This window comes from Ailuropoda melanoleuca, chromosome 8, assembly GCF_002007445.2.
Source record: "Ailuropoda melanoleuca isolate Jingjing chromosome 8, ASM200744v2, whole genome shotgun sequence".
NCBI classification, from domain to species: Eukaryota; Metazoa; Chordata; class Mammalia; order Carnivora; family Ursidae; genus Ailuropoda; species Ailuropoda melanoleuca.
The window spans coordinates 122053028-122077930 of NC_048225.1; the positions used below are offsets into that span (position 1 = coordinate 122053028).

General features: G+C 41.4%; 1 protein-coding gene across 2 annotated transcripts in view; it reads right to left on the reverse strand.

Moving 5' to 3' along the window:
* Positions 1-4262: 4262 nt before the first annotated feature.
* NUF2 (NUF2 component of NDC80 kinetochore complex) overlaps positions 4263-24903 on the reverse strand; it is a 32080-nt gene continuing 11439 nt past the window's right edge. For both annotated transcript variants that reach the window (XM_019794078.2, XM_034667228.1), the window contains 9 exons: positions 23054-23151; positions 21784-21857; positions 20658-20754; positions 19134-19196; positions 16494-16631; positions 14378-14518; positions 13290-13465; positions 12211-12346; positions 4263-4650 (listed from right to left, as the gene is read on the reverse strand). In XM_019794078.2, the coding sequence (XP_019649637.1) occupies positions 4516-4650; positions 12211-12346; positions 13290-13465; positions 14378-14518; positions 16494-16631; positions 19134-19196; positions 20658-20754; positions 21784-21857; positions 23054-23151 (1058 nt within the window). In that variant the 3' untranslated portion in view covers positions 4263-4515. The remainder of the gene's footprint in view (positions 4651-12210; positions 12347-13289; positions 13466-14377; positions 14519-16493; positions 16632-19133; positions 19197-20657; positions 20755-21783; positions 21858-23053; positions 23152-24903) is intronic.

A 24903-nucleotide genomic window follows, 5' to 3' on the forward strand; every position in this document is an offset into this window, starting at 1 on the left:
GGGGACTTGATTGAAAGGCACATTCTAGGGGCGCCTGGGTGGCTCAGTCGTTAAGTGTCTGCCTTTGACTCAGGGCGTGATCCTGGAGTTCTGGGATGGAGCCCCACATCAGGCTCCTCTGCTGGGAGCCTGCTTCTCCCTCTCCCACTCCCCCTGCTTGTGTTCCCTCTCTCGCTGGCTGTCTCTATCTCTGTCGAATAAATAAAATCTAAAGAAAGAAAGGAAAGGACGGAAGGAAGGAAGGAAGGAAGGAAGGAAGGAAGGAAGGAAGGAAGGAAGGAAGGAAGGAAGGCAGGCAGGCACGCACATTCTAGAGCCCCACCCCAGCCCTTCTGAATCAGAAACTCTGGGGCAATAAGCCGGTGGAGCGTCCAGGTGATTTCACCGAGGTCGAGAATCTCCTAATACCATCCTTACCTCGGCTCAACCTGGAAAGCAGAGCCGGCAGCGACACCCTGTGGACCCAAAGGAAGGTTGCACGTCATCTCTGAACTATCTGCTGCTTTTCCCTGGTAAGGTAGACTGTCGTGATCTTTGTTCTTTGCACCAAAAATACAATGAACTATTTGCTTTGGGGTCTTGTGCCCGTTGTGATCAAGCAGACTAGATCCTTTAATTCAGCAAACATTGACTCATTCATCACCAAGCAGGTGTGAAGGTTTGCAGTCGAGAAGGTAGAGAGCATATCAGATTGGTCCCCGGAGCCGTGTACTAACAGTTGTATTTATAACGGCACCTGCTGCCCTGGAATATTTGCTGTGTGGCAGGCACGGTGCTAATTGTTTCCCCAAACTCCTTCAGTCCTTAGAGCTGGAGATGTAGTTACTATTGCCATTTTATTATAAAGAAAGTAATGCCAGCTGATTCTGATGCTCTTCGTCACCGAACAGCACTTCTTAAAGTGATCCCGGAGGATCGCGGTTGAGTCACGTAGTGTGCTGGTATCAAGTGTAGCTTCCCAGAGACCCGCCGCATCGAGGCAGGTGTGACCAGTACCGCAGGCAAATGTTACACTCCCGCAGTCTGAGAACTGCTGCGCTACTCTCAACTCCGTCCATAGCAACATTGTCCTTCAAAGGGCTGTGGACTGTTCCCGAAGTGGTGAGGTGAGCAGCGAAGATTCATTCATAAGGCAGTGGGGAAGAGATGACCAAGGGGACCTCCAAAGGGAGAGCTATGCGGCGACAGTATGAGTGGATTAGGGGAGGATGTGGTGGTAGAGACTGACTTTATCATCTTATCAGAAAAAAAGGATGTCCGCCAGAGTCCTCAATGCTAGTGGCGCTCGAGCTTTGTTTCCTAAGTGACTTGCTCATCGTTGCATGGGGCATCTCAAACTCTTGTCTCGGGAAACCTCAGTTTTAAGAGTTGCATGAAATCTGAGCTGGAAATCCAGCACCATGCACTAGGAGAATGATTTAGATAAAATCATCTTAAAAGGGTAATAAAATAGGGTCAGAAATTGGAGTTTTGCACGGAGTCATCCTTATAAGTAAACTTTTAAATAATTTTAAGTGGCTGCTTAGAACCTATTTTGACTCTAAATAGATTGTCTCTGGGTTCCTTCTGATGCTTTTTTTTTTTTTCAAGTTGTAACTATCACTTTAAATTTTTCAGCTTTCAAATCTTAAAATCGAGTTATTCCCGCATTGGTCATGCAAGCTATGTTATGCCCCCTGGTGGCAATATGGGGAGGAAGATGAGAGGCCGGTTTCAATCAAAGGGAGAGAGCCGACTTAATTGAAGTCTGTGGCTGGCCCTGAATTTGAAATGGAATTTCACATAAAACTTTTCTGGTTTTACTAAAAATAGGAAACATCCCGTTAAGCTAAAATCAGATGTATTAACTTCAGCCTGCAAGGTGCATATTTCAATTTCCCTTGCTTTGTCATAAAATGGATTAGCTCCTTGAAATATGCCAGTTGAATTTGAAATTAAATATTTGCTCTACATATAGCTAAGTAGCTGGACTCATAAAAGACGCCTGGAGTCCAAATATGGGCAGAATTTCCTTCGAGATCAGGCCTCAGCCTATGTCACATACACACTGTTCTTTCCTTTCTTCAGAGCAGTCACTGCCCGGTTAATAAACTTTAAAATGCTACACAGCCCAAGGAAGTCATATATATTCAAGAAGCCTTTGGGGAAAAATTTCAAATTTTGTAATGTATTCTTCAACTGAAATGGCCAAATATAGGTTTAAATGTGGATTATACTGAGGGCTTCTTGAAGGTGGCTTTTTATCTGTCTGTTGTGGGGGGCGGGGAGGGGGAAGGAGAGTGAAGCTAGCAAACTAGCAGTTTGTTGTGAAAATGCATGGAAGATACAGGTTTCTTGCTGGATTTAGATAAACTTGACCTCGATGGGCAAATTTTTTGGTCAAGGAGAGAAAAATGGCAGTTCCTTAAGTAAACAAAGTGACTACCGGGTGTCCGACTCAATGCTATCCTAAAAGTATGGGGGGAGAGAGAGAGAGAGAAACAGACAGAGAGAGAGAGAAACACACTCATGGCCTCAAGAAACAGTAAGTCTGGCAAGTGAAGATGTGTGAAAAATTACAGTGATAGAAATGAATGAAAATCATAACAGATCTAAAGGAGAACCTGACAGTTTAAAAAGTGCATTTCAGCTGTAGTTTGGATTGAGACTCAAAAAACGAGTATTCTCCAGTTGAACATACAAAGCAAAAACTGAAACTAAGGGAGGAAACGCGTGCAAACACACGCAGGTGTGAGGTGCCGGGGACACTAAGCTAGCCTGGGATCGCTCCCAGATAGAGCTCTGGCGAGAAGCAGTGAGACAAGGCAGGAGTCTGGGTGAAAACTCGTGCAGTTACTTTGTCCTGTGAGAGGTCCCCCGACTTTCTCAGTTCATGAAGCCCTTCGGTTTCGGAAATTCTTTCACTGTGCCCTTTGGCCAAAAAAACAACAAACACTTACCAGTTCCATTATTAAGTAGTTCGATTAAAACAACTTCATGGGCATTTCTGTCCTAACGATGTGTGTTTAGGAAAAATAACACAAAAACGGAGAGTATTTTTATTCTACTCTTAAATAACCGATTATTAATTGGATGTGTGTGCCTTTTGGGCAGTGTCCAAGCACTCAAACTTTGCAGTCAGTTTGGACATCACCACCGTCGTTGCTCATTCCCTAAGCATGTGATGCTTATTATCACAGCAAATGCCAGAAATCCACTTCGTCAAGACGTTATCATTGAAGGGAATGCAGCGCGATCTAACTTTGGAACTGTGAGCTACCTTGGGCTAGCAGTTTGCAGTGGGGTCCAATAGAAAGCCACCATCTCTATACTCCCCCGTGCAAATTTCAACTGTTCCCTAGTTCCCCTGTGAGGTCGCCACAGCACCCCAGCAGCAGTTCGAAAATCCAAAAAACTTTGTGCACTGACATAATCTAGCTTGCAAGTTTAGAACGCCCTAATGCCTAAGTAGGTAGGGGTGGGTAGAGACTGGGAGCCTGGTGAGATCATCACAAGCATGTCAGGTAGGAAAGGACAATGCAAATTGCAGCATGGGGGAAGACATGAGAAGAAGCGGAGTTGGGTATATCGATGCACAGTTCTGCTAACTAAATGTTATAAAGGAGCGAGGTGCACAAGAGGGAAAGTGGAGGGGTTCCAACTAAGTGTAGTTAGCACTACCATTTAGCAGAACATGTATTAAGTATTTTGATAATCTTATTTGAATCTCATTTGTTGCCCTTGCAATCCCGTATTTTATTTCATGCATGAAAAACATTATTTTGAGAGGGTCCATTAGGCTCCACCAGAATGCCAAAAGGTTAAAAACATCTACTGACTATTGGACATGCAGGTGTGAAATTCAGGAGAAAGGGGCAAAATGTAATTAAATGTACGTAATGCAGTAAAGGTGGTGTGGATGTCTCGCTGGCGATTGGAGCTGGGGGTGTAGATACAAGTTTTCAAGCAGGAGTAAGAGATCGAGGATCGAGGGCGGAAGCCCACACTCAAACTTTCTTTCAAATGATTACATTAGGAAGTGTGGTACAGGGGGCACATTCCAGGCTCCAGCACCATACAGAGCGCTGCTCAAATTCTGGCTCAGCTGTTTAATCTCAGGACCCTCCTGGTTGCTTCATCCAGAAAGCGGTCACAAAATACTCACCCAGAGTTGCCCAAGTGAGGATCAAATGAGACCCCATCCACGATGCTCGGGAATACTGCCCCCCTGATGTCCACAAACGAAGCCCCAACAGCCAGGGTAACAACAGAAGAATCACTTCTTTCAAATGCACCGATTTTGGTTTTATTCCAACTACTTACAAGGGGCAGAGACATGAATCGCTACACAAGTTATTTGAATTATAAGTTAATAAACGTCTACGTTAAATGCATTATCTTACAAAATAACAACCTACGAGAGGATATAGAACATTATGTGTTGCTTCTGATGCTTCTGTTGACTTTAACTGTTCCCTTTCCAAACCCAAGCTGAAGGCGGTGAGCTGTTTACAGGAAGACAAGTGACTGTGTCCATCAGGCCGACGTTCTGAACATCCTTTTCTTCAGTTCAGCTGTCTTCTGCTCCAGCCGAGCACCACGGTCCTCCGTGGCCTTTTCGATGCCTTCATGGTATTTCTCCAAGCCAGCTTTCAAACTCAGAAATATTTCCTAAGTGAGAATGAAGTGGAGTAGGAATTATCCCATGCATCAACCTAAACTGATGAGAGTTACAAGAAATCTAACCATCTCGTTAATATTTATTAATAATATTTTATTTTATTTTACTTTTTAAAAAAGATTTTATTTATTTATTTGTCAGAGAGGGAGAGAGAGAGCACAAGCAGGGGGAGTGGCAGGCAGAGCCGGCAGAGAGACAAACTGACTCCCTGCTGAGCAAGGACCCTGATGCGGGACTCCATCCCAGGACCCTGGGATCATGACCAGAGCCGAAGGCAGATACTTAACTGACTGAGCCACCCTGATGTCCCTATTTATTAATAATATTTAAAGCCTAAACAATCTCATGTGCACGCGCACATACACACACACATGTGTGCCTACTCGTTTTGAAAAATTCCTTCTGTAGGGGCGCCTGGGTGGCTCAGTCGTTAAGTGTCTGCCTTCGGCTCAGGGCGTGATCCCACTGTCCTGGGATCAAGCCCCACATCGGGCGCCATGCTCCGCTATGAGCCTGCTTCTTCCTCTCCCACTCCCCCTGCGTGTGTTCCCTCTCTTGCTGGCTGTCTCTATCTCTGCCTAATAAATAAATAAAATCTTTAAAAAACAAAAAAATTCCTTCTGTAGGTGGTCCAGACACATCGAAGAAGTCTGCTGCTTAGAAAGAACAGAGCAGAGACATGTAACAATGACTTGGATTCGAAGAAGTGAAGAACATATTTGTAATTGTCAAGGAAAAGCTTTCCTTTGGAGCTTTTCATCTCCAGACAAGTCCCTGGGTTACTGCAGACAGCTAGACACTCTGGTCTGGCCCCGATCACCACTGAAAGGTTAGGTCAACAGATTTAATAAGTCATCTGTACGACTGAAAAATACCCAGGTTAGAGACATTTTAGTAAACTCATGAGGTAATTCTACTATAAGCAATAATGAGTTTTCATATAAACCTATGTGAATGTGCTAAGAATTAAGAAAAAAAAAAGAGAACAATGTTTAGAGATGGAATAAAATAATGAAAGAAGCCAGGTGGCCTGCAAACACTTTCTTTTATCTCATACGCATCCAGGGCAATTTCGATCCTTGTATTACTCATTTTTCTTGAACAAAACAGTTCTCAAATCTAGACACAAGAAGAAGCGGTATTCTACGTTGATGGTTTTTCATCACTGAAATAAAACAGCAGTTCTCTTCCAACGGGAGGAAGAAGCAGTAAACGGGTATAATGTTCTCAATTTTAATCGTCCCTGCCATTAAATTTTCCTTAAACCTACAGTGTGGCTACTCCTTACCGTAGTTTAAATTTTAGTGTAAATACTATCTGATCGTGAACAAATTATAGAGATTATAATTTAATATATTACAATTCATAGTGCTTCAAAAAAGAACGAAACTATTTCCAGACTCTGGCATCTATGCAGGTTTGAGGACTATTGCTCAAGATTCAGCGAATATAAATGGATACTTAAGGCTAAACACCTTCTAAAAATCCAAACACAGATAGTTATTAAATCTGAAGACAAAAATAGAAGAGTCTATTTAGATTTCTAAGATCTAATTGGGCATCAAATTACTACAACTATGATGGAATATGAATCATTAAGAAAATAAATCAAACATTTTTGAAAGTCTTATTTCTTCAATCTTAAAGGAAAAACAAGGTGAATTAGTTGCTAGCTTGTGTAGACACCATTTAAAAAAAAAACAAGTCAGCACATTCACCAGCTATAGATCAATTTAACTTCCCAGTTCCATAGGAGTGTGTATTTATTCTAAAAAAGAAGCTGAATAAATTTGGTGGAAAGGTAGTACTCGTAAGAAACTATTAAGACTAAGTGTGGTTAAATAAAGATACACAATCGAAGTATCTGAACCAACCAGTTTGACACCTACAGAAACCAGTTCCTTCCAAGAACAAAGGTAGTCTCATGGAGGAACCAAACCCAGCAGGGAGAGCCGCCGTAAATGACATGTTAAAGCCCATCCCAGGGGCATCTGGGTGGCTCAGGGGGTTGAGCTCCCAACTCTTGATCTCAGCCCAGTTCTTGATCTCACGGTTGTGAGTTCGAGCCCCACATTAGGCTCCACGCTAGATATGAAGCCTACTTTAAAAAAAAAAAAAAGCCCACTCCAGGGCACGTCTACAGAAAGAAGCAAGCGCGCATCTGAAGTAACAAGCCAGCCCTCAGAGGGTGCTCACGGCAACAGGCACGTCCTCGCAAATGCTGTTTCGGTTTCCAATTAAATTCTGTATCCAAGTGGAACTTCTTATCATTAATTCATATCTAATCCACCGAATAAGTACATCTGACGGTGATGATGTCACTAAAGTGACATATTTTTAAATTCCAAGTCTGGGTCTGTGGTGTCTGTGCGGTGACCACTAGGTGCTGAGGCTAGAAAACTGACATTCGAATACCTCCAGGCTGCTGGGCTGCGTTAACCACACGTCAGCTGCTCCACAGACACAGGGACCTGGTGGCTACTGTCCTGAATGGGACAGAAGAGCACCCCCATCACTGTAGAAAGTTCTACTGGACGGCGCTGGTCCAGGGAACTTTCTCACTTTTACGTCAGATAAGTTGAAGAGGACAGTTGACCCTTGAGCAACACGGGTTTGAACAGCATGAGGGTCCATTTATCCACGGATTTTTTCTACAGTATGGGATTATAAATGTATTTTCTCTTCCTCATGATTTTCTTCCTACCATTTTCTTTTCTCCGGCCTACACAATGTAAGAATACAGTCCATTGTACATATAGCATGCAGAACACGTGTTAATTGGCTGTTTATGTTACCAGTAGGCTATTAGTAGCTAAGGTTTTAGTAAGTAAGAAGTTATATGTGGATTTTCGACTGTGTGGGGTTGGCATCCCAAGTCCCTGGGTTGTTCAAGGTTCAGCTGTATATAATATACATGGGGTTTTATAGCCAGTCATTACCCAACAAGTACGTATGTAATTCATCAGCCAAATACAGTACTGAGTACCTTTCAGAAGTAACACTGTGACTAAACACGCTAGAAAACGCAGATGTGCTTTCTACCCTGAAGAAACATACAATCCAGACCAGACTGGACACCGGGCACTCGAAGGATAGCTAAATTTTGTACTGCATTTTAAATAGTTACAATTTTAAACATTATTTCATTGTAATAAATCACAAATCCAGATTATCTGTACTCGACTGAAAGCACTACCACTGTATCGGAGAGAGGAGAGAGATCGAAGATCTGTCCCAGGAAGCAGAGAAAGTCATACAGGGGCTATACTTTCTAGTAAGTCGTAAATAACGGAAATGATTAGCTTAGATCTAAAGTTTTAAAAGTCCTAGAAGGCAGGGGTCGTGGCTCCCTATTCACTACTGACTCCGAGTCAGGTGGAGTCAGGTGGCGCCCCTGGCACCCGGCGGGTGCACAGACCAAAGGTGAGCGAGGCACTGAGGGAATGCACCACAGGGAAACTGGCAGCTCCCGCTTTAAGCAGGAAAGAACAGCCACAGGGCTAGTTTAGCAGGATAACTTTGGTGGTACATAGCACTCAGGGTGGATCTGACGCAGATAATCTTAAGTCAAGGAAGAAATTTAGCAAGTTTTTGCCATAGTCCATGAGCATTACAAAATTATGGGACAGAGGTAGAACAGAAAGGGGTTGTGATGAACAGTATCGACAACTTTTGGAAAAGTCCGAACACTAACTTGGTGCTTGTCTGGGTCAGGATTGTCAAAGAAAGTCCAAAATTTCAGCTCCGTGTGATGGAAAAATGATGATGCCATCAAAGCATAAGAGGAAATTTGTGAAGAAATGGAGTAAAAGGGAAAGAGAGAAAGAGAGGCAGAGGGGAAGGAGAGAGAGAGTGAAGAGGAGAGATGCTGGATGCTGCCGGATGCCATTCTGTAAGTGTCATTCTTGTGATGAGATGTGAAACATCTGGCAGACAGCTGCAGTGAAGAGCAGAGGTGGGGTGACTGGGCAGAGCAGCACGCCGATTTCGAAACCGATCTCAGTCAGAGTGTTAACTGAAAGCAGCAGAGATAAGGATCTCTGGGAAAGAATATTTAATGAAAAAAGGGATGTGAAGATCTCCAGGATCCCAGAGAAAATGCACCCAGAACAAACGGGCAACCGTAAACCCATCTTCTCCCTCTCGTGGAGGGTGATTATGAAGGAAGCTACAAGGAGCTGTTTGGCAAAATGCAGCACGATCTGCCATCAGATTTGGACTCTCCCACGCTGCTCAGGACACGTGGGTATCACAATGCAGACTGGGAAACGTTACAACTTCGCAACTTCAACGACTGTATCCAAAGTTCCGATCAGTGGCTCTATGCCACTCTGAAGGAAGAAATACCTAATGTAGCAAAGGGCCCAATTCTACTCAACATCTTTATTTTGGAGAAGAAGGCGTGTTGATCAAATGTGCAGGTGACGCTAAGCCATGAAGTATCATTGATGGGAATGAGACAAAGATTTAAAATGACCTTGATACTTTGAAATTGGCATGGAAGTAAACAGATGAAGCCTAAAAGAAATACTGGCAAAATTCTGACTCAAAAGTCCCAGGAAATGGTTGTGTTCAAGTATGGTGAAACAATTTAACTAGACAGAGCTACACGTGGAACGGATAGGGGTCGTTTAATTGATCACCAGCTTAATATGAGCCAAGGGCGAGATGCTGCTGCTGAGAGTCCAAGCCCGTATCACACTTCATTAACAGAAGCACTGCGCTTTGGGACTGGTCACAGCATTATCTGGAAGGCTATGTTTAGCACTGGGTCCTACATTTTAAACAGAATAATGACAAACAGGAAACAGAGGGGAGAAGACAGTAAACAGGATAGTAATGAATCTGAAAATTAAGCTATATAAAGAATGGCTGGAAAACTGGGGCTCATTAACCCAGATGAGAAGGCTGGAGGAACCCATGATCATTATCTTCAAATGTCTGAAGTGATAATAAGCACAGGACGATACAGATTTATTCCAGAGAGATCTTGGTTCACTCGAGTACAGAAATTTTATTTTAAATTTGAAATAAGAAATAACATTTTAACCACTAAAGCGGTCCTAGCAGAACAGCCTGGGTGGTGATGAGCTCGATGATACTGAAAACAATGAAGCAGAGCCTATCAATGGTTCTCAGGAGCCACAGTAAAAACTCTGGTTCGTGAACCCCGTTGCTGATGATTCTAATTCAAGACCTATGGGGCTGGAGGTTGGGTGTTCATTTTTGAATTCTTTTTTTTTTTTTTTAAAGATTTTATTTATTTATTCGACAGAGATAGAGACAGCCAGCGAGAGAGGGAACACAAGCAGGGGGAGTGGGAGAGGAAGAAGCAGGCTCCCAGTGGAGAAGCCTGATGTGGGGCTTGATCCCATAACACCGGGATCACGCCCTGAGCCGAAGGCATCTGCCTAACCGCTGTGCCACCCAGGCGCCCCTCATTTTTGAATTCTAACACGCAGCCAATTTTACCAAGCGAGATGACCATCCAAACTTCCAAATTCTGATGAAAAACATACTACATAGAAGGCACCACTCCAGGCACGGTTTGACAGGACACGCTAAGGTAGAAAACATAGGATCGCGGCTGTTGAGAAACTGAGTATGTTCCTGGCGAGACAGGCACTAACACAGTGATGTGGGGCCGGTGGGGCACGTTTGCGGCCGATGGGCCGGACGTGCTGAGGCGGATAGTAGCTGGTTCACTAACTGCACCTGACCATGTAATAACAAATAAATATTAACTGATTGATTGCCTTGGTTAGGGAGTCAGATTAAATAACTCCTAAGATCTTTCTAACCCGCATTCTAGAGATAAACAGAGGGCTGGGCCTTGGTGAATATCCAGTTCAAGGGCAGGAAAAAGAGAAGTAGTTGAAATGTGGAAAGAAAGGGAAGCAACATAAAAAGTCAGGACAGCAGACTGGGCCCACCCTGGCAGGGAAGACAGCCACTCTCTTTTCTTTTCCTTTGTTCCATCCGTCTGTCCTTCCTCCCTTTCCCAGAAGCCTTGAGACCACGCTCAGGGTACATCTACACATGCTTCCACGTGCACAGGTAGTGACACCGTCTTTTGAGGGGATCCAAGGTCCTGGAGAACGGGTGAGGGGATTGTCTGCAGTCTTTTAGTATTAGGGCTCCTTGCAGATTGGATGTGCATGGTGGAGGGTAGGGCAGCACTTATTTAAATATTTCTCAGATATCAGCGTTTTAAGAAACCTGGATCCAATATGTCAATAAAGGGGAGGTGAAAAAGAATGAGGGGGAAAAAAAAGAGGCCATGGGATTTCACGTGATAAAGGGCTGTTTTTAGTGATGGCTAGTAGAGCATTTCGGGGCAATCTGGAGGATATAGGTCAAACTTCAAAAGGTAAGAGAAAATGAGATAAAATGTATGTATCAGGAATAGATGTCTTCTTGGAGACACTGGCAGTTAAGGATAGAAAGAGGTAAGCACTGGGGCGCCTGGGTGGCTCAGTTGTTAAGGATCTGCCTTCGGCTCAGGTCATGATCCTAGGGTCCTGGGATCGAGCCCCGCATCGGGCTCCCTGCCCAGCCGGAAGTCTGCTTCTCCCTCTCCCACTCCCCCTGCTTGTGTTCCCTCTCTCACTGTGTCTCTCTCTGTCAAATAAATAAAATCTTTAAAAAAAAAAAAAAAGGAAGAGGTAAGCACTTGATGTTTGATGACGTACTGACATTTAGGAAAGACAAAAATGTAGAAGATGTCTGTCCTCGTTAAACTGAGAACTGTTAATGCAAAGATAAAATAAATACACTGAAACATGCCAAGAATGAAAGCAGGAAGTAACGCCAGGCAATAATGACAAAGATGTGATGAAAAGTCTCAATGCATAGGGACCAGCCCCAGCTACTCTGCTTCAGGTAACAACTCCTACACTTTAACACTGATGGTTAGAAGTTTTTGGGTTTTTTTAAAGATTTTATTTATTTGAGAGACAGAGAGAAAGAGAGAGGGAGCCCGATGTAAGGCTCAATCCCAGAACCCTGGGATCATGACCTGAGCAGAAGGGAGATACTTAACCGACTGAGCCACCCAAGCGCCCCTAGAAATACTTTTGAGATCCTTTGATCAGGACAAAAAAATGCAGCAACTGTTTAGAGGACTTTACTTAAAATCACTATCCAAGGTCATCTACCAAAAAAGTTCAGAATGAGCACTGGGTATTACAGAAGACTGATGAATCATGACCTCTGCCTCTGAAACCAACAATACATTATATGTTAATTAATTGAATTTAAATTAAAAAATTAATTAAAAAAAAGTTCAGAACCTTTATGGAGCATGCACTCTTACAGCAGAGCACGATGCTTGGCTAGGTCAGGGAAAGGACATGGGGGAAAATGTACGAAGGAAGCATACATCCAAACAAACACGGGTATTGGAGAAGGGGCTGTAAATGGAATCAGAACCAAGGAAATGGCGGTCAATTTCTACTTCAGAGAGCCGGCAATACCCTGAACGTGAAGGTGGCAGTCGCCGCGGTGAGGAAGAGAGACCATTAGAAAGTCACCTGTGGGCATCCACTCACCTGAGACTTCAGCCTCTCCCTCTCAGTGGCATCTTTCAGTTGCTGAATTCCGAATCTGGTTTTTTGGATTTCTTGATTAATTGTGGTTACTCGCTCGTAGACAGCTCCTCTTTTTTCTTGAACTTTATTGCAATCTCTACAGGAAAACAGACAGCTAACTTTTAATTCCGCTCAAGCATCTGAAAAGGAAAACATGAAACTCTAATTTTGATTCCAAAGAGATCACGTGTATTTGTCTGACAAGCCTAAACCCCTTCTCGGGACATAAAAGCAAAGAGCTGCCAACCGCAGCAGGGGCTGAAGCGCAGTGCTGTTATTTACACCGGAGACTTTAGGGTGACCCCCAGTCACACACGCACTACTGGGGGAAATGTGACTCGGGACAACTTTTCTGCAAGGCAGTCTGGCAGCAAATACAAAATCCGCCAGCTCGGCCCTTTGTCTTCATCTGCATGAGGAAGAACAAAAGAAATCTTCACCACGCACAGGCTGAAACACCCACATCGCATCGAAGTATGGGGAGGGGGGGTTTCTAAAGATACAACCTTAGAACTGACAGGAAGAAGGTTCTACCACGGGAATACCCAGCACGCTGGCTAACAACGGCCATAAAACGCTGCGTGAAGTATTACTTCTTACCTGGATAAAAAAACAATAGAACCTTTTCTCAAACATGGGTGCTAGAACGCCGAAGTCCAGCGGGACGTGAGATAGACCAGAGTGGCTCATCTGATGCAGCCACTCCTCCAGGTGCCCTGAACGGGCAGTGTCTAAGTACGGGTAATGACGCTTCCTGACTGCCAAACAGCCCTACACAAAGGAAAACGGCCACAACCCTTTTGGAGAATCCTGCAGAGGATCTGGAAGCGTGGTATCTGGAAAGGGAAAACACTGGGACCTAAAACAGCTCTAAATCTAGACCCAGCATTATAAGATGCAGAATTAATTCACCTTTTTAAGTCACCCAGAGGTGGAATACCTTGTTGAAATTATAGGAGTTTTGGGATCCTAGGGTGGAAAAAATGGACTAGTTTTACCCAATTCTTTTCTAACACATCAAACTGAAAACAAGTTCATACTCAATCACTGTGCGTTTGTACTGCTTGACATCCTCATGCTTCTTATTTATTTTGAATTGTGCTGTGGCGAGTTTTTCCTTCTTCACAATCATCAGTCTTTTGAAGGAATTTTCTTCGGTCTTCAATTTCTTCAACTCTGACTCATCACTCTCAATTTGGTCCTCCAAATTCAGGCTCTGTAGTTAATGGGAAGTATTTAGAGTCGACACAACCAGTTAGGATTTATAAACAAAATGGACATCTATTTTCTGGGATGAGCTTTAAGAAGATACAATTTGAAGGTGAGATGAAACCGTTTAAGTCCTAAAGCTGAGCAGAAGAAGGGAGAGTGTTGGGAGGAGACCACAGAGTGCTGGGGACACTGGGAACGAACGGGACCCCCCACGAGGCTAGACGGAGGGGGTTTGGGTCTGAACTAAGGTAGGAGGAATAAAGAGAAAAGGGGAAACCCTAGAACCATTAAGAGCAGTGCACCTCGGCCTTCTGCTGACTTTGGATGGCAGACAAGGGAGTGTATGGTTGGTAGAGAATATCTCAGGCCACCTCGCCTTCCAACCCCTACTTCCCTCAAACAAAGAAATCCTTTGTCAAATGTACTGTTAGGGATCCTGGGGACAGTGTGGGTCCCTATGATAAAGTTAAGAAGTAAAAAAGGATTTTCAAGTTCTAGCTTGAGAAACTTAAATAACATTGGCATTCGCACTCCATCCTCAGGGCAGGAACTAGGGCATAAACTTAAATCCCAGGTACGATGTGAGGCTGTAAGTTAGGACTTCAGGCTTACTGGTGGGAAGATCATTTCCAACTGTTAGAACAGGTTTAAAATTCCATTACTTTCCTCCAAAATACACACGGCAACATGCCATGTTAATTAATCATTCATTTCACTGAAGATTAACAGAGGTCTTACCACTGCTGTGTTTAAGAAGAAAAATGTTTTACAGCTCAGCATACACTGCCTCATCTATTACCCTCTAGAAGGATCCTGCCTTTCTTTAGGAAAACAGTAACACAAAGTAAAACCAAAGCCAAGGAACTATATTAAACTATTCCATAATAAAAACATTAGAATTCCACACAATACAAACCTCTTTTAAGATGCTGGTTAATTTTTCCCTGTTGTCTGCCAGGTCCTGTATTTTCTTCTGATACAACTGGACCTCCAGCTGACATGAAGGCAAGCAGTCCACGGAGTCTCTATAGATTTCATACTTTTCCATCACTTCTTGCTTTGAAAGAAAGAAACATAAAAACCAGTTTGATAGTCTCCCTCATGAAACTGCAGTAATGTCCGTCTGTTTGCTCTTAAATAATTTCTGCACTTACTACTGAAAGCTTAAGAGCAGAGAACAATTAAGTTTCTAGGTCAGTAAGAAAGCGCTATTACTGACATGTGTCTAAGTACATATAATTGTGCTTCCTAATTGCCAGATATCCTTACACAAAGGAAAACTACCACAATTTTACTACGTCACTCGCTGAAGTACCTTCCAAAGGTTATTCATGATGATTTGAAAAGAGTTCGTGTCTGCTAATACTCAAACTGCTCCTAATTACTCCTGGGCAATTGTATTACCAATTATAATCTTCCTATTCATCTGTATAATAACTATTACTACGGCTGATTCTTTTTAAAAGATTAATTCCTCTTCTAAAATTAGAAAATGAACATGTTCACCACAACTACTGTAACAATACAGACTTACTTTTCTTCTCCCCACTAGCCTATCCCTCCGCCCACCCTCTTAACCAATTGGATTTTGCTTTCAGTGAAATCGCTGAATCATACCATCGCTCATTTTTGTTGTCTTTTTCTTACCAATCCGTAACCACTCTTAGTTTCTTTGCATACCATTGATGTAATCCTTTTACCTCTCATATGCACTAGAAACATGTTCCATAGGTCTCCTTTTCTCTAACTTAATTTAAAAAAAAAAATCCCTGTTCAAGATTATACAAATGTTCTCTTAAAATTTCTAAAATTGTTGAAGTTTTAATCCACATAGAATTTATTTTTGTAAATGGTGCAAGGTATAGACCCAGCTCCCTTTTCTTCTAAGTGAACAGCCAATTGAACCAGAACTGTTTTTTATTACATAAACTATACTTTTTTTCATAAATACTCAGATCTAGTTTTTGGCCCTCATTTCTGTTCTGGTAATCTTTGTCTATTCCTGGGTGATAATTCTTAATTATCAGGAATGACCAGAATATCAAATTCAGGGATAAACCAGACATGTTCTGTTAACTGGTGGTTTAGAAGCCCTGCCCCACAAAGGATGCTAACTTGTCTGCCCACTTCTACTTCTGTCCCACTGCACCTCCATCCATCTCCCACAGCAGCCCATCATCTCGTTAAACATAAATTAGACCATGTGCCAACATCACCCTTTTAAACTAGTCAGTGGTGTGTCCTTGCTCCTAAAGTAAAATCCAGCACCCTGAATAATCGGCCCATTGCCTATTTTCCTATGGTCACCTCATGCCACTCCCCTTCCTATGCATGAGGCTTTGTTTCTGGAATATACCTCGATTCCTTCCACCTCAAAGAATTTGCACGTGCTGTTCCCTCTGCCTCCAACAGTCTTCGATGCACAAATATGGTAGGATAACCACGGTTTATTCTTCAGATGTCAGCATCAATTTCTATTTCCTTCCCCCCTCCACCCCATATTTCCAAAATATTAAATTAGGCTACCCTCGTTACATTATTTCAAAGATCCCTATGCTATTTTTTCTCTTTCTGACGCTTTTTAAAAAATATTTTTAGAGCAGTTTTAGATTCATAGCAAAACTGAGCAGAAGGTACAGGGATTTCCCATATACTTCCTACCCCAACATGTGCACACCCTATACGTTTTCATAATATATAACCTGTAATATATCATCGATTATAAACTTAATACTTTTCTCCATCATATAAAGTAAGTCTCAGGAGAACAGAGAATTTCTGTCCTGATCACCCAGGGCAAAGTTTCAAAAATTTGTTGCATCATTGAACAAATGTCTTGAAATTATACATCTTTTCCCTATGCCTACTTTAGAGGAGAGAGCAACATATCAGAGAGAAGGGCAAAAAGCTTAAGAGGAAAAGAAGTGTAGATAAACTGGAAATCACAAAATTAACACATGATTAAACAAAAGTTGCTAAAAAGAAAAAAAATACATAGAAAAGCATTAAAATTTTAAAAAAAGGAAATTCACCCTGGAATTTTTAAGTTTCTGGACTGTATCTTTCATTTTTTCTTTATAATTCTTTAGCTTCTCTGGAGAATCCACAATTTTTGTTTTCAAACTCTCTTGTACTTCTTTCAAAGAAACTACTGATAATTTTAGTTCATTCTGTTGAGAAAACATATTTATATATTAGATACAGTAATAAAATTGTTAACTTACCATTACAATAATGGAAAAGAACAAAGAAATTGGGTCTGTGCTCATTGTAGTGGAGGTAAAATTAAATTATGATCACCTGCTTATTTGCTCCCATTTGTCTATGGGCCAAAGACCAAGCCCCTTAGCAGGACATCCAAGGTCCTTCACTGTGTACTACTCCTCCTGTCCTTGCCAGGGTCCTCTTCTGCCAGCCCCCACTATACCTACAGCCTGCTAATCCCAGTCCTAGATTTGAACAGATGCACGTGATCTCTCTTTGATCAGTATGGTCCTTCTAAATACCATCATCCCACCCCTGCACCGCCTCTGAGTTTCATTAATCCTTGGAACTCCTGTTCCCACTTTCTCTGCATTCCCTCTATGAACAGTACAATCACCGTACATCCAATGCTATAATTATGCACTTAAGTTGTGTGGCTGAATTTGACTGAGCAGCTTGGGATTGTGAGAAGTCATCTGTGTTCTCCCAGAACACAGACAAAGCCTGCTGAATTAAACAAATTTCCTTACTCTCCTGAATTTCAAACCATTTGGGGAATTAAGGTGAAGGACAACAGAGAATTCTGTGAAAACTTTTCTGCAAGCCTAAAATTATATAAAAAGATAAAAAATAGTCATATGAACTTCCTCCCCAAGGATTAGTTGATAAATTATATTTACATTGTTTTGAGATACTCTCTATGCATCGATATGGGAAGATTTCCAAGAAATATTAAGTGAAAGACTCAATTACAGATCAACATACAACACAAACCCATTTCTAGGAATCCTGGATAACATATGCGTCTAATAAAGAGTGCGTAATGTCATGGAAAGGGATGGGAGGGTGTGACCTGCAGGGGAGACAGGCCCAGAGAAGAGGGTCTTCTGTGTCTGACTCTGTCCCTCTCACTATATACATACATGTACGCACACACACACACAGGTCCTTTGAGTATTCTATAATGGGGATGTATTACTGTATGGCTTCTGTAATTTGTCTACAAATTATTGTCAACTAAAAAGAACACAAAATGATCATACATTTTGATCAGCTAACTCAGAGGCCAAAACTGAATGTCTCAAACAACGTATCTGTTATTTTAGTAAACAGCCACGTGTGTTTCATGCTCTACAAAACCAGAGGCCACTTCCTTACAACTGACATTGACTTTCATCACCTTTCTTCCCTTTATAAGAAGACTAAACTTGATATAAGTACACAATGATTTTGTTTCAAGGTAGATTTAAATGGGACGGAAAGAAATGAATAATAAAACAACCAAAGTCAATTCTACTCAGATGTAGGCATTTGCTAATAAAAAGAGTGACAGAAAAATAAGGAATACATTACACCAACGTCAATTTCAGGTGGTTCTACAGTGTGTTAATACGGAAGCCATGAAAGTACAATGAGACAACGTGGGATTAAAAACATGAGCTATGGGGCAGGGTTTTCTATGTATAAGAATCAAAGCCACAAACCATAAAGGTCATGTCTATAAATTTTACATTAAAAACATAAGCCTTCTAATGGAAAAAAATCATGAATTTAAAAGACAAGTAGTTAATATCCGTAATTCATAAAGTTTCTTTAAAAAAAAAAAAGAAGCTAGGAACACGGGTAGTTTACAAAATAAGACATAACAATAAACCATTGAATAAGATGTCAAAATCACTAAGCAAAAAAATCAAAATGAAAATGAGGTGTTTTTTGTCCTATAACAGCAACAAAGACAGAGAAAGCAAACTAAAAACATCCCATGTTGGCAAGAGTGTAGGGAAAAGAACCCTCCCGTGTTCTCTTGGTAGAAATGTGAATGGGCATCTTTTTAGAAGTCAGTTTGGCAAGGTGGGTCAGTTTAAACGTGTATTCCCTTTAATCCAGAAGTCCTACAAGTAGGAATTCGGTCTAAGATGGAAAGCAGCCCGGTACACAGATCTCGGGGTGTGTGTGTGTGTGTGTGTACCCACACACTGCTGTCCAGTAGCAGAAACATCAGAAGCCAGTGAGTGTCCACCAAGAGGACTCCAGAAAGACCGACATCAGTGCGACGCACAACCATAAGCAGCTATTAAGGTAACGAGGCTCGACGGCGGCGTGGTAAGTACTCGTGCTCTTTTGTTCAGCGAAAAAAGGCAGGTTTGAGGCATGAAGAGTCTCACAGCTCTGATGTAACATTACACATACAACATCCTCTACATAGAGAAACGTCATCTACAACACACATCAGACTGTGTGGTGAGCCACTGGGTGACTTTCCCTCTCCTCATACATTTCCATGTTTCCATTAAAAAAAAAAACAACAAAACAGTAGTCAGCTCTTTTATTTAAACTGAAAAAGGTTAAACTAGTTTCATTTTAAGGAAAAAGGGAGGAACATTGACTGCAACAATGCACACAGTTAAAATACTCCTCCACACAAAATATTCAAACCTTAAATGCTGGTTATATGAAAAGACGCTTACCAAACGCTTGGTTTTCTCTGAAATATCGGACTTCTTTTGGGAATTTCCATCCTGGAGCACAATCTAAGGAAAAAAGCCAACAACTGTTTTCTGTGATGACTTAAAACAGATTTAAATTTAGCCACTCAGTGCTTTCTCATAAAATAAAGGTAAGGAAGGAGAGGAGTTAAATGGATTAGACCATATATTCTCAAACTTCCTCTGTTTACATTGCCCCAAGACCAGAAGAAATACATAACGGTTCCTCTAGGGAGTAGTGGAGTCAAAATAACCGCCTAAGTACTTAGGTCCCAACAACTTAGCAGCCCTTTGAAAAAGTCATGCATACAAATTGGAAAAAAGTAATATGTTTATTTTATTCTTAAATAACAACTACTTCCGAATTGGATATGTGTACCTATTGGGCACTGCACAAGCTCACACACGGTGGAATCAGATTGGACCCAGCCATTCTCATTTCCCGTTCTGTGAGGTCGTTCATGTAGTACTGGTTTTTCACCACAGCAAACGCCAGGACCCAGCTTCACGAAGACGGGAAAGGAAGGCAACGTGAGCTGCTGGGACTGTGACTACCGTGAGCTAGTGGACCAAGCAGGGTGTGACACATGCTGACCATCAGTTTCCCATGACAGTTTAAAATACCCTGAAGCACCCTTGCGGGTTTCCTGCCAAGCGCAGGTTGCCTCTGCACAGTTCGGGAAAAAGGCAAATCCTAAAAAATTCTGGTCGACAAGACAGCATAGAACTTTGATAACACAAAGAAATAATCGTGGTTGACAGAAGTCCATATCCATCACAAGGGGCACGAGTGGGTTCAGCAACATACGCTAGATCTTCAGTAACTGAGAGTAACACGCTCTCACCCCCTCCACAACTGCCCCCCTCAAAAAACTTGTGTTTGATTTTTTTTTTAATTTTAAGCCAACAACAGTGAAATTTTAATGAAACCTCACTCACGCGGAATCGGGAGGCCAGGAGGGGGAGCTCTCACCCCGCACCACACCATCTCAACTCCAGGAAGCCTCATCAGCTAGGGCCCCCAACAGGGTAAGAGGTCTCCACTGTGTCTCTGCGGGAAAGCCACCACTCCCTCAGTGAGAGACCATCACCACCCCCGTGCTAGGTTAGTCTTTTCTGACCCCAAGAAAGGCGGTTCTCTTAGCGTTCTCAAAGCTCTAGCACAGCAATGACTTTGCTGGGCTTTCTGCTTTTATCCCCTAGCTTTGAGCAGAAACAAAACCAAAGTGTCCAAAAAGAAGAATTTTTCTGTTATATAATGAATCAAACTCTATGTCTGGACTCTTGCTTTTCTTCCAAGGACTCTGATTCCAAACAACCCCTCCCAACCTCCTCCTCCTTCTCCATAAAATAATATTCCTCTCCTTTGTTTGTGGGACTAGCCTATGGGTTTTGCTGCAGCTTACTTGTACCAAACTGCAGTTCTCTGCTATTCCCAAAGAAACCCATCTTCGCTGATAGGCTAACTGGCTCTTTGATTCTTAAGTTTAGCACAACGGCCGATACCGTTTTTTGACGAAACTCTTGATTCAGTGACTGCTGCAGCTCCTGGATCTCGTCCGAAAGCTGCTTGAACTCTGCTTGTTCTTCAACTGGAACAGAACTGAACACAGCAAAACAGATGAAAATAACATATATCAGGTTCTTAACTTGGCAAGGCCAAAACAGCATCTGTCCTCAAATGACTCGAGTGAAAACAAAAACAAAAACAACTATCTGCTTTCATGTTTCTGAATTCTCATCCTTCCATGTGACAGAGAATCAAAATAGATGACCTGGCCTCTACAACACAGAAAATAAAGATCACATGGGCTCCCTTGGCCTTCCACCACAGAATCTGCGTGGGGATGCGTCCGCATTCGGACCTGCCTTTTCCAACCCAGCTCCTGATACATGGAACGTGACCTTCCCTTCCCTGCTCAGTGCCTGCCTCCTGCCTGGCTCCTCTCCTCCCCTCCTTCACTCTCCCTCTCTCTCCTGAATCATCCATTCCCTTTGCTCTGCCCGTCCTTCCTAACAGCAGCTGCCCTGTAAAAGTCTCTGCCATGCGCACCATTCTCAGATTCTATTTTGAGACACAACACAGAATTATGGTTTTAAGGATCATTTCCCTGACTGCTAGTGGGTTTAATAATCTTTACATATTTTTAATTACCCTTTTGTGTTTATTCCTCTGTAAATCCCCTGTTCTCAGCCTTTGCCTACTTTTCTATTATCCTTCTGCCCTTGGTTTGTAGGAGTTCTTTGTATGTTAGGAACAAAACAAAGCTCTGTTGAAGGAGTAAACTTTTAACAGAATTAACTGGTCTTAAGGAAGAGAGTCCACTTAGTTACTGTTCACCTATACAAGATAAATACTTCCAGACACAATTTAGGAGGTAACTTAATGGCTTTAAGCATCTCAGGCTAATTCACTAACTCCAAGAATAAAGTAAGAGAATATATTATGTACTAAGAGTTAGAAAGAAGGAGAAAGAGTTTCTTTTTTTGGAACAGATAAACTTAAATAGTCTGCTATTTAGTGAGGAAGGTGAAGGAGACTTGAGGTAGCCTGCAGGGTTGTCAAATACTACTCACAATTCATTCTGCATCTTGAAATTGTATTTATCTTATTTGTAAATCTCCTACTTACTCAAGTCTCTCCAATTTCATTAACGCTTCCTGGTGCGCAGTATTTAACTGGTGCATTTTGTCCAGAGAAGATTTCTATGAAAGCAATTTTCATATTAGTGTTTTTCAACACAGTGATGTGTTTAGAAAAAAAAAAATCTACTGAGTACATGCTGCAAAATGCTTACGAACTGCTCAGCTCTCACCATCAGAAAGAAGGCATTTTTAAGAGAGAACAGGCATCCGTGACGAGTGAATTAGGAATTTACTTATTCACGCATAAATGCTGAGTTCTTACTACATCAGAAACTGTGCTAAGTGCCAAGAGTAATACCCAGGAAGAAGTAGCTATAGCTGGGACTTAGGTAGCTCATTCTCCTTGAAGGGTCGATACATGTATGTAAGTCTACAAACCAACTTGCTATAGGACTAAATGTAACGACATCCAGCCGAACCTGGGTAACGGCTGGCGGGGAGCATCACGGGGCGCTTTGTAAAAATGATACATGTTTGAGCTGTGTCTTAAAAAATGAGGAGAAATTCGCCAAGCAAAATTGTATGTTTCTGTGTGTGTGTTAGCAAACCCACTTGAAGCTTAGGAGAGTGTGCGATGTTTGGGAAGTATAGACGTCACATGATCTGTGCAAGGAAGAATCTATGTATACAGCTCAGTGTAGCTGGAGCTGAAGTTTAAATTGTCTGGTGCTATTCTGGCATTTTTCTAAGAATATGATAACCCAAAACTGAGGCCAGATGGAAACAAATCACATGGATGACCCATAATCTTTCCAAATTCTCTAAATTGTTGATGAAATGAGTTTCCATCTGTTAAAGTGATTTACTTAGACTGGATCTTATAATGCAATGTTGGGCAGGCATGATAAACAAAACATCATTTTAGGCCATTCTTTAGAAAGCAAACATAAACCTCAAATATCTCAATTAAATAAAGAAGACTACACCATCTATTAAACTCCAAAGAAAAAAAATGTGAATTTGTCACTATTTCTCTTCCCTTACATTTCCTAATACAGGAAAAGGAGCCTCAGCTATAGGATTAGAACAAAAAAACCCCAGCCTTTCCCCAATGTTATCCAACAGAGAAGGAAATCTCATTCTGATATACACTTTCCAGTAACGAAAATCTGCAACTTACATAAATATTAAAATAAATTTGATTCTAACAGCCATCTGACAATTAGATATCTCTGACAACTATTTCAAACAGATTAGTAGTTCATAAGTGATGTTACTAATCTGGTATGAGACACAAAAATATATTCAAATCTTACATATTGCCAAAGAAATTCCATATATGTCTCACGGCATGCTTCTCTGAAGTGAATGAAGTTGATAATGCCGCTTAAAAACCGACTTGTCCGTTTTGCCTCTAAAATAGAAAGCAAGACTCCTTAAGTAAATCTTTGAAACAATGTAAAAATAAAAACTCATCCTCTCCTATGATATACTCTGCTCGTAGCACATAGAATAAAACTGTGTGCGTGCTATAATTACTCAAAGTGCAAAAAACGTGCTCTAATATAAAGATCAGAATTATCTTTGCATTAATAACTTAAAAAAAAAAAGGTAAATCATTTTTGGCCAAAAGAGAATAATAAGGAACAGATTTATTTTCCCATCTTAAACAACTAGAAAACCAGATAAAATATACAAAGCAACCAATTTTAGACTCCAGACAACAGGCAATACAGGACAGCCATCCCTAAGAGAAACAAATGAGGTGAACCCTGTTAATGTACCAGCCCAGTCCTTCAGAGTTTTCAGGCTGTACCACAAGGAGGGAGAACACAAACACCTCCTGGGTTTTGCTGAGTCACAAAGAGTTTGGAGTTGGGAGAGGCCAAGGCAACCAGAATTTATGAGTTCTAGAGGGCTTGGACTCTCCCAACTAAACTCTATCTTCCTGACAGCCCTTATAAATATATTCTATAAATATACTATTTTGTTCAGGAAGATAGAGAAAGCATCAACATTATAAGAAAAGGGGAAGATTTTTTTTAAAAGACCCAAATCAAACTTTCATACTTAAAAAATAAAATATCTGAAATAAAAAATACACTAGGTGGGATTAAGAGCAGATTGACCTGACAGGTGAATGCATTAGGGACAATGAAGACACAACAATAAAAGCTATCTAACAGGCCAGAGAGAAAAAAATGAATAGAGCACCTATGAGCTGAGGGACATCAAGCAGCATAACAAATGTGTAATTGGAGTCCCACAAAAGAAACTGGCAGAAAAAACTTATATGAAATATCTAAATATTTTCTAAATTTGACAGACACTATACACGTAGCCGAAGAAATGAGTAAATCTAAGTGGGTGTGGGGAGGGGGAGAAGAACACAGCAACAAATAGAAAGAAAATCCCCCAAAAGCACATTATAATCAAACTGCTAAAAACTTGTGATAAGGAGAGAGTTTTATAAGCAACTAGACAGGGAGAGAACCAAAAGAAAATACGTCCAGGCTAAGTAAGCAAGTGGTTTGGATTATTAACTTTCATGTAGCAATAGTTGCTGATGCCTTGGAACTTGAAGCTGAGCTCCCCAGAACATGTGGGACTCTAGGAAGGCTTAGGCTCTTTCTAACTTAGGGGAAAGGTAGATTGGGGAAAGAAAAATCTCTCATACAAGTGAGGGAAATGACAAAGCTATTAGTGTCCCTTAGCCTTGTCTCTGGTGAGAAAATAATCTCTGAGAATTCTAAAGCTTGAACCTATTGTCATAACGATTTTTAGTTTGAATTGAACTGTATATGTGGTCCAAAAACTACCAAAATTTGGTAGTTTGTGAGATCTAACCCATCGGACCCGAGGAGATTCCCCCCCTTAGCATACGTGTGCTTTCCCCCTCTCTCTCTCATAAGTAAATAAATAAAAATATTATATGCTTAAAATATGAGTAAAATCTTAGCATCTCTGAGGCCAAGATTTCTTAACAGTACACACAAAAAATGGTTTTATGAATCATTTTTATGAAAAAAGAAAAAATTGATCAATTAGAATCTTCGAAATGGAAATATATTTTGCTCTTCGGAAGACATTGTTATAATATTAAAAAGGCAAGTAACAGACTGGGAGAAAATATCTGCATAATACATATCTGATAAACTGTGTTTTT